This window comes from Phocoena sinus, chromosome 8 (assembly GCF_008692025.1).
Source record: "Phocoena sinus isolate mPhoSin1 chromosome 8, mPhoSin1.pri, whole genome shotgun sequence".
Classification (NCBI taxonomy): Eukaryota; Metazoa; Chordata; class Mammalia; order Artiodactyla; family Phocoenidae; genus Phocoena; species Phocoena sinus.
This window is the reverse complement of record NC_045770.1, coordinates 8,202,763-8,212,601: the sequence shown is the minus strand read 5'-3', so window position 1 is coordinate 8,212,601 and position 9,839 is coordinate 8,202,763. Positions and strand designations below refer to the sequence as shown.

Sequence of the window (9,839 nt, the reverse complement as noted above, 5' to 3'; positions counted from 1 at the left end):
CTACTATAAGCAGCCCTATGCCAATAAAATGGACAACCTAGAAGAAATGGACAAATTCTTAGAAAGGTATAACTTTCCAAGACTGAACCAGGAAGAAACAGAAAATATGAACAGACCAATCTCAAGTAATGAAATTGAAACTGTGATTAAAAATCTTCCAACAAGGGCATCACTGGTGGCGCAGTGGTTGAGAGTCTGCCTGCCAATGCAGGGGACATGGGTTTGTGCCCCGGTCCAAGAAGATCCCACATGCCATGGAGCAGCTAGGCCTGTGAGCCATGACCACTGAGCCTGTGTGTCCAGAGCCTGTGCTCCGCAATGGGAGAGGCCACAACAGTGAGAGGCCGCGTACCGAAAAAAAAATCTTCCAACAAAAAAAAATCCTGGTCCAGATGGCTTCACAGGTGAATTCTATCAAATATTTAGAGAAGAGCTAACACCCATCCTTCTCAAACTCCTCCAAAAAATTGTGGAGGAAGGAACACTCCCAAACTCATTCTACGAGGCCACCATCACCCTGATACCAAAACCAGACAAAGATACTACAAAAAAAGAAAATTACAAACCAATATCACTGATGAATATAGATGCAAAAATCCTCAACAAAATACTAGCAAACAGAATCCAACAACACATTAAAAGGATCATACACCATGATCAAGTGAGATTTATCCCAGGGTTGCAAGGATTCTTCAATATACACAAATCAATCAATGTGATACACCATATTAACAAATTGAAGGAGAAAAACCATTTGATCATCTCAATAGATGCAGAGAAAGCTTTCGACAAAATTCAACACACATTTATGATAAAAACTCTCCAGAAAGTGGGCATAGAGGGTACCTACCTCAACATAATAAAGGCCATATGTGACAAACCCAAAGCAAACATCATTCTGAATGGTGAAAAACTGAAAGCATTTCCTCTAAGATCAGGTAAAAGACAAGGATGTCCACTCTCGCCACTATTATTCAACATAGTTTTGGAAGTCCTAGCCACAGCAATCAGAGAAGAAAAAGTAATGAAAGGAATACAAATTGGAAAAGAAGAAGTAAAACTGTCACTGTTTGCAGATGACATGATACTATACATAGAGAAATCTAATGATACCACCAGAAAACTACTAGAGCTAATCAATGAATTTGGTAAAGTTGCAGGATACAAAATTAATGCACAGAAATCTCTGGCATTCCTATACACTAATGCTGTAAATTCTGAAAGAGAAATTAAGGAAACACTCCCATTTACCATTGCAACAAAAAGAATAAAATACCGAGGAATAAACCTACCTAAGGAAAAAAGAGACCGGTATGCAGAAAACTATAAGACACTGATGAAAGAAATTAAAGAGGATACCAACGGATGGAGAGATATACCATGTTCTTGGATTGGAAGAATCAATATTGTGAAAATGACTATACTAACCAAAGCAATTTACAGATTCAATGCAATCCCTATCAAATTACCAATGACATTTGTTACGGAACTAGAACAAAAAATCTTAAAATTTGTATGGAGACACAAAACACCCCAAATAGCCAATGCAGTCTTGAGGGAATAAAAACGGAGCTGGAGGAATCAGACTCCCTGACTTCAGACTATACTACAAAGTTACAGTAATCAAGACAATATGGTACTGGCACAAAAACAGAAACATAGATCAATGGAAGAAGTTAGAAAGTCCAGAGATAAACCCACGCACCGATAGTCAACTAATCTATGACAAAGGAGGCAAGGATATACAATGGAGAAAACACAGTCTCTTCAATAAGTGGTGCTGGGAAAACTGGACAGCTACCTGTAAAAGAATGAAATTAGAACTCTCCATAACACCATACACAAAAATAAACTCAAAATGGATTAGAGACCTAAATGTAAGACCGGACACTATAAAACTCTTAGAGGAAAACATAGGAAGAACACTCTTTGACATGTCTCAGCAAGATCTTTTTTGATCCACCTTCTAGAGTAATGGAAATAAAAATGAAAATAAACAAATGGGACCTAATGAAACTTCAAAGCTTTTGCACAGCAAAGGAAACCATAAACAAGATGAAAAGACAACCATCAGAATGGGAGAAAATATTTGCAAATGAATCAACGGACAAAGGATTCATCTCCAAAATATATAAACAGCTCATGCAGCTCAATATTAAAAAAACAAGCAACCCAATCCAAAAATGGGCAGAAGAATAAATAGACATTTCTCCAAAGAAGACATACAAATGACCAAGAAGCACATGAAAAGCTGCTCAACATCACTAATTATTAGAGAAATGCAAATCAAAACTACAATGAGGTATCACCTCACACCTGTTAGAATGGGCATCATCAGAAAATCTACAAACAGCAAGTGCTGGAGAGGGTGTGGAGAAAAGGGAACCCTCTTGCACTGTTGGTGGTAATGTAAATGGATACAGCCACTATGGAGAACAGTATGGAGGTTCCTTAAAAAACTAAAAATAGAATTACCTTATGATCCAGCAATCCCACTACTGGGCATATACACAGAGAAAACCATAATTCAAAAAGACACATGCACCCCAATGCTCATTGCAACACTGTTTACAATAGCCAGTTCATGGAAGCAACCTAAATACTCATTGACAGATCAATGGATAAAGAAGATGTGGTGCATATATACAATGCAATATTACTCGGCCGTAAAAAGGAACGAAATTGGGTCATTTGTTGAGATGTGGCTGGATCTAGAGACTGTCGTACAGAGTGAGTAAGTCAGAAAGAGAAGAACAAATATCGTATATTAACGCATATATGTGGAACTAGAAAATGGTACAGATGAACTGGTATGCAGGGCAGAAATAGAGACACAGATGTAGAGAACAAACGTATGGACACCAAGGGCGGGAAGTGGCGGGAGTGGTGGTGGTGGGATGAATTGGGAGATTGGGATTGACATGTATACACTGATGTGTATAAAATGGATGACTAATAAGCACCTGCTGTATAAAAATAAAATAAAATAAATTCAAAAAAAAAAAGGAAAAAGAAAGAAATAAAATGGATCTACTTTATTGTGTGGAGCAGAAGGAAGCTCAGAGTGACCCTGCCCCTGGTTGATGGGAAAAGACTCTGTCTGGAGTCTACATTCTTTAATCATGTGGAATTTATTGAAAAAGAAAAGAATGTTGAGAGATGGGGTAAGGGGATAGGGAAGTTGGAGGCCAGAGAAGAATGTGGAACAGGGCATGGATAGGAGAGGAAAGATATTTGAGCTTTCTGTCTGATAGGCAGAGGAAGATGTGATTAGTTTTTGACTGGGGAAGAAACTAAATATAAATTGGGTCCAGTAGGGTGAAGGAGGACTTTTGCTGCCTGACTCAGAGCAGGAAGTAAGGGCACAGGCTTCTAGACCTTGTTGCAGAAAGATTGATTCCGACAGCATATAACTTGCATCCTGGTTCCATGGGATAAGTGGTTCATGGCTGGGCACATGTTTTCACAGCCCTGGACAATGAATTGAAGTTTTCTACCTGAAAGAAGCAGAGGCAGACTGTAATGAGCAGAAAGCTTCCTCCTCCAATCTTAGCTTTCATCCATGGTTCCCAGTGTCCCTATGTAGGGACGACCAAGTCCTCCAACTTGTATATTCTTTCCTTCCTCCCTTCCATCTGCTTCTTCTGGGCCCTTCCCCTGATCAGTTGCCCACTCTTTCTAGTGAGGGACCAGACAAACCACAAGGGAAGTCAGGCAGTCAAGGGAAGTTCATGGGATGGAAGTAACCAAGATCCCTTCCTTATTTTGAGGATGAGGACTGAGTGTAAGGGTAGAGAGGTGTAGGAAGACACATATACAGGTCTGCCAACCTGTGAACACAGACTGGTGGACAACTGTTTATTACTTAACTCATGTATTCAATATTTAGTAAATGCCTACCATGGGCTGGACATTGTGCTAAGTGCTAGGAATATATAGCCATGAACAAGATAGACACATTCTTGAGCTTACTGTCAATGTCTCAAGGGGCAACCCACACATTTCTTTAATAGGAAGAGACAGCCAATCTCCCTGCCTCTTTTTAAGACATCGTAAGCCTGCTGGGAAGGGCCTCTCCCTCAATAGCTGGAATTCTGCTCTTGATTCTTGAAAGGATAAGGTTCTCCTGGATCTCCAAGTTTCTGGGGAATCACAGCTTGTTCCCTCCTCGGCCCCTGCCACCGTATCTCCTCCCCATCAGTACTCAAGCTGGTTGATGTGTTCTCTGGCGAAGACTGGCTCATGAAGTCCCCACATACCTTCAAAGATCTTCTTTAACATGCACTGCTGGGAATTCTGAGTGGAGCAGACTCCCTCTCCTTGAAGACATTTTCCTTGGTCATTCATATAAGAGCATGTGTGGCAATTTAATACTGGGCCTGAAAATTTAAGATCAGCCTGATGAAATAACCTTAGGATCCAGGTTGTATAGCCTTGAGTCACACATCTGGGGAGGGATGATGGGCAACAAGTAGGTGGATACAACACATTTCATTTCCTGGTTCTTGTTAGGGATGTGAGGGCTCTGTGTCTGAAAGAGCATATTTTCTCTTCTGTGCCAGAGGAAATGCCTTCATTCTTATTGCTTCATCTATGATTTTCATTATTGATGAATCCCACATTTATCTCTCTAGTACTGACTTTTATTCTAATTCATCACCCAGTGGCTTCCCGGACATTTATCATTAGATGCCCTTCTGCAGTGTCTAACTCAATAGGAGCAATAGAACTCCTCATGTGACTGGCTCCCTTTCCTACTCTCCATCACACTCTCACTTATCACAAGGCACAAACACTTGCAGTGAAATCTGACAGATTAATAAGCTGTGTTAGGGCTTCCCTGGTGGCGCAGTGGTTGAGAGTCTGCCTGCCGATGCAGGGGACACGGGTTCGTGCCCCGGTCCGGGAAGATCCCACATGCCACAGAGTGGCTGGGCCCGTGAGCCATGGGCGCTGAGCCTGCATGTCCGGAGCCTGTGCTCCGCAACGGGAGAGGCCACAACAGTGAGAGGCCCACGTACCGCCAAAAAAAAAAAAAAAAAAAGCTGTGTTAGAATGCTGTAATGTTGCAAACATTACATCAATTCTCTATTCTCAAAGTGACCTTCAGTCAGGTCAGTTTGTCACAAAGCGCAGTCTCTTTGAAGCGATTCCATATTGCCTCTCTACCTCCACTGCCAATTCCCTAATTAAGGAAACATAAAGTGGAAAGAATATGGGCTTTGGAGTCAGACTTAAGTTTGAATCCAAGGTTTGCTACTTTCTAGCCAGATGATGTAACTTCTCTCGTCTGAAAATTTGGAATACTGCTACTTATGTAATGGGGTGAAATATAAAGTGTCTATGTCTGGTAATAACTTGAGACATTAAACCTTGGATCTTGCTTTCCTTCCTTGAAGAACCCGTTTTGAGTAAGAGCCAAAGAATTGCAGTTGTCCTGGGAACTTATTTCTGGATCTAACGGACAAAAGTGTCAGCATGGGGCTTCCCTGGTGGCGCAGTGGTTGAGAGTCTGCCTGCCGATGCAGGGGACACGGGTTCGTGCCCCGGTCCGGGAAGATCCCACATGCCGCGGAGCGGCTGGTCCCGTGAGCCATGGCCGCTGAGCCTGTGCGTCCAGAACCTGTGCTCCGCAACGGGAGAGGCCACAGCAGTGAGAGGCCCGCGTACCACAAAAAAAAAAAACAAACAAACAAACAAAAAAAAAGTGTCAGCATGCTTTACTTTCCATTGATGAAAGAAATGTTCACATATTGAGTGAGGTATGGAGAAGTTATTCTGGCTTATACATTAGTTAACTTGAATTTTATGCTAACTAAAACAGCCTCTTTGTGGCCTATTGAACAACTGCTTTAATTATTAAAGAAAAGGTCACATTAACCAGAAGTAAAAAATGTCCATGTTAAAAATAAAGATTAGGGCTTCCCTGGTGGAGCAGTGGTTGAGAGTCCGCCTGCCCATGCAGGGGACACGGGTTCGTGCCCCGGTACGGGAAGATCCCACATGCCGCGGAGCGGCTGGGCCCGTGAGCCATGGCCGCTGAGCCTGCGCGTCCGGAGCCTGTGCTCCGCGGCGGGAGAGGCCACAACAGTGAGAGGCCCGCGTAGCGCAAAAAAAAAAAAAAAAAAAGATTAAATACCCCTCTTCATGGGATGCCAGTTCCAGTACTCCATTGATGATAAAACCCCCTTCCCAGGTGCCAAGGCCATACTGTACATGTATGTGCTGGTCTTTTTGTTTGTTTGTTTGTTTGTTTTTAACCTTGAAGAAATGTATCCCTGACTTGTTTAATGTTCTTTGTTCTGACAAGATATAGAACTGTGCTGAAAACTCTGCTCCTCCAGAGCAGTTTCTCAGAGTAATCTGGGAAGCTGGCTTCTGGGCTATAGTCCTCACTTTGGCTCAAATAAAACTCTTTTCTATTATTATTATTGATTGTTTATTATTTCCATTGACACCGTGTTCAAACATGAAAACCAAGATCTACCAGCTCCACTGCTAGACATCTCTTTAGAGGGTTTGCAAAGCATTTTGACATAGTTTGTTAAGAGGCAGATTTAGCATGAAGCTCACCAAAGTTTTCTTCCATGAGCCCCTTCCAGGGGAGCTGTGGGCATCTGTATTCACAATTTCTTACATAGAGTGAAGTTGGAGAGACTGCTGGTACTTTTATATTTGTTTTGTTTTTCTTAAAGAGGGCCCTCTGAACAGTTTAACCTCCAAAGGGCCCCACAAAACCTGGATCTTGCCACCTGGGATTATTGTAAAGAAATGTAAAGAGATGTAAAATGTAAACAGCTCTCTTTGGGAGAGCTGTTTGTGAAGTGTATGAACTATTCTTTCTTCTGAACTCCTTAAAATTGGTTTTCTGTGTGTGTTACCTACTTCCCACCTGAAGTCAAGGATGGGCACCCATCCAAATGCGGCTCACCTGAAATTGTGCTTGAAGGCGGGATGCCTGAAGGCTGTTCACCTGCAGGCCGTTCACCAGAAGTCTTTTCACCCGAAGGCTGTTCACTGGAAGCGTGTTCCCCTGCAGCGTGCCCACCTGCAGCGTGCCCTCTTGAAGCGTGTTTGACTGCACTGTGCTCACTTGAACCATGCTCACTCAAAGTGTTCTCGCCTGAAGAAGTCTCATATAACGCCTCACCATCTGAAGGGTTTTCAAGTGAAAAGTAGTCACCTGAAGGTTGCTGAACTGAAGCTTGATGACCCATAGAGCCAAGAAGCTCATCAGATTGACCTGATGCTCCTGGGATGGAGAAATAACAGAAGAGAGATGGTAAAGGTGAGAGAGGACGTCTGGATAAAGAGTTCTTTCCTATGGAGCAAGGCTAATGTTGTGGGGTTCCTAGGTTTCTGGGGGCCTAGGTCAAGCACCTGAAGATACTGCAGATGTTGGATGCAGTCAACCAGTTACCTGGGAGGCCATGAAGGACAGGGGTGTTAAGGAAACACAGAGACCACCTCTGTGATTGAAGGGAAGAATTTTAAGATCCACAACATTTGTGTGGATCTGTGTACCCTGAGTGGGCACATGGGGGCCTCCCCACCCAGCACCAAAAGCACTGTGCCTCCCTGACAGAGCCAACAGCAGGAAATCAATGTCCCATCATTCAGGTAATCAGAAGTCCACCACTAGCCTCCCTCCAGTTCCCCTGTGGGTGAAAGGTAAGAATGGAGATACAAGAGGGAGAGAAAGCAAATTGTTTCAGTAGCTGAGTAATTCTAGCTGAAACTGAGGGTGGAAGATTTTAAACTTTGGACAAGATAAATTTTAAGCTAGAGATGACAAATATCTAATGAACCCACAAAAATTACCAGAAGGCACTAAGACACCTTTACTTGGCAAGTTCATGTTCTTTCACACACTCAACCCCAATCCATGTGAGTTGGGGACACAAAGCCAAGTTGCTGTTAATTATTAAGATAAAAACAATCTTTGCTTCTATATCCCTGAATTGAGATTCCTTGTGACATATCATTTACACCAACTTTACAGAGCTGTCATGAGTATTCAATAAGATAAACTGTGAAGTGCCTAGTCCATTGCTCAAGTGGTCAGCTAATTTTAGTTTTCCCTCCTCCTGACCTTGCATTTGGAATTACAAAACTCTTAGCTGGTCGTTCTGTTCTGACCACTCTCTTCTACATTTAATCCATCTTATTAGTGGCTGTCAGACAAATATCCTTAAGTACAACTTTCGTTTTATTAAGTGTAGCGCCAAGCAGACAATTTGATTATTACTTTTTTTAAAAATTATTACTCTTTGACTGAGTAACTGATTTAGACTGAGTAGCCTAGAGAAGGGTGGTGAGTAGACTATAATGACTAAATTATTAATCCTAGCCAAAAGCTGAATTACAGGATCTTTGAGGCCTAAGTCCCCAAAATACTCTAGCTCTGTAAGAATCCTGCAAATATATATATTTATGTGTGTGTGTGTGTATGTATGTATGTATTCTGAGTGATTTGAAGACCTTACAATCAATAACTTTCAAAAGGTTAGCATTAGAATACGTTGATAAAGGAAAGGTAAGATTTACTAAGGCTTTAAGGAATTTTTAATTTTAAAAAGTTGTTACAGAAATATCATCTTCTTGACTGATCCTTCAAAAGTTAACAGAAGTTTTAATAAAGAAATTTGTGATACGGAAGGGAGGCTTGAAAAACACACTAATTTCTTTGTCATGCTTATAGTTTATGACTCACTGCCTCACAAAGTGGCTAGGACATACTACCATCTGGTAGCTATGTAGCTACGTTTCTCAGTCAACTTTTGAAAGTCTAAGAAAGCAAAAGACAAAATCTCTGAGAACTGACGTTACAGAAAACACTTTGTCATTTAATAGACAGCTCAGAGCTCATGGCCTCTCACTTCTCCTGTAGGAGGAAGGAGGGAACAGAGCCCACCCTGAATGGGGGTCCTGAAAGAGGAAATACCACTGGATGGATAGACCAATGAAAGAGTGGCTTGTAAGTTCTCTGGCCCAGAGCCATGCTGTGTTCTCGGATGACTTTCCAGGCATACCACACTCCCATATCCTCGTGTCTCTCCTTCTACATTAACTACACAAGGATCCCCTACACTCAGTTCACGGGGGCAAACCTTCACTGGACCTCCACAGAACCCCTAGACCAATCTTCTCATTTCACAGAGCATCAGATACAATGTCAAGGGGCTGAAAGTATTAGGAACGAGACTGTGCTAAGCCAGTCTCTGATGGTGAAGCCATAACTAGGAGGAACCCACCACCGGTTCAGTAGCTCTCAGAGTTGAACTTGTTCAGCTACTCCTAATTCTGAGTTAGATTGGTTTGGGTAACTAAGATACTGGCCTGCCTTCTTCAAGGGCTGAAATGCCTTAAAGGTGCCTCTTACATGTCCACCCAGAGCCAAGACAAGAGGACTTACCTCTGGCAGATCCAAGCAGATACAGACTCACTAATAGAAGACATTTCTTCATCTGGATTTTGGGAGAGAGGGCACCCTGGTGTGGGGCACCCAAGAGCCGTGAAAAAGACTGTGAGCAGAAGCTCCCAGTGCTGAGCCACAGAGTCTGGGATTCTAGAACCTCAGAAACAATTCATCACAATGTGTTGTGCTCTGAGGTTCTCATGTCGCCCGATCAGGCAGGTTGGACCTCTGGCAACCCACGGCAAGTTGTACTGTGAAGGCTCATGCACCATGGTATATTGGGGCTCTCTGCCCTACCTTAAAAACTCATATTACCAAAATAACATATACTCTATGTAATAAATTTTAAAATCTATCTACTCTCTTTTTAAAGTGTTCTTGACAGTGAGGTGTGATTAGCTGGTTATTTTTTGTTTGACTC

General features: G+C 42.3%; 1 protein-coding gene across 1 annotated transcript; it reads right to left on the bottom strand.

The window, feature by feature from the left end:
- Positions 1-3,372: 3,372 nt before the first annotated feature.
- On the bottom strand, positions 3,373-9,467 carry LOC116758636 (acrosomal protein SP-10-like). The gene is made up of 4 exons (XM_032641633.1): positions 9,416-9,467; positions 6,932-7,252; positions 4,260-4,379; positions 3,373-3,497 (listed from the first exon to the last, which is right to left on the bottom strand). Exons 1-4 carry the CDS (start codon positions 9,465-9,467, stop codon positions 3,373-3,375), a joined length of 618 nt encoding a protein of 205 aa, XP_032497524.1.
- Positions 9,468-9,839: the final 372 nt, after the last annotated feature.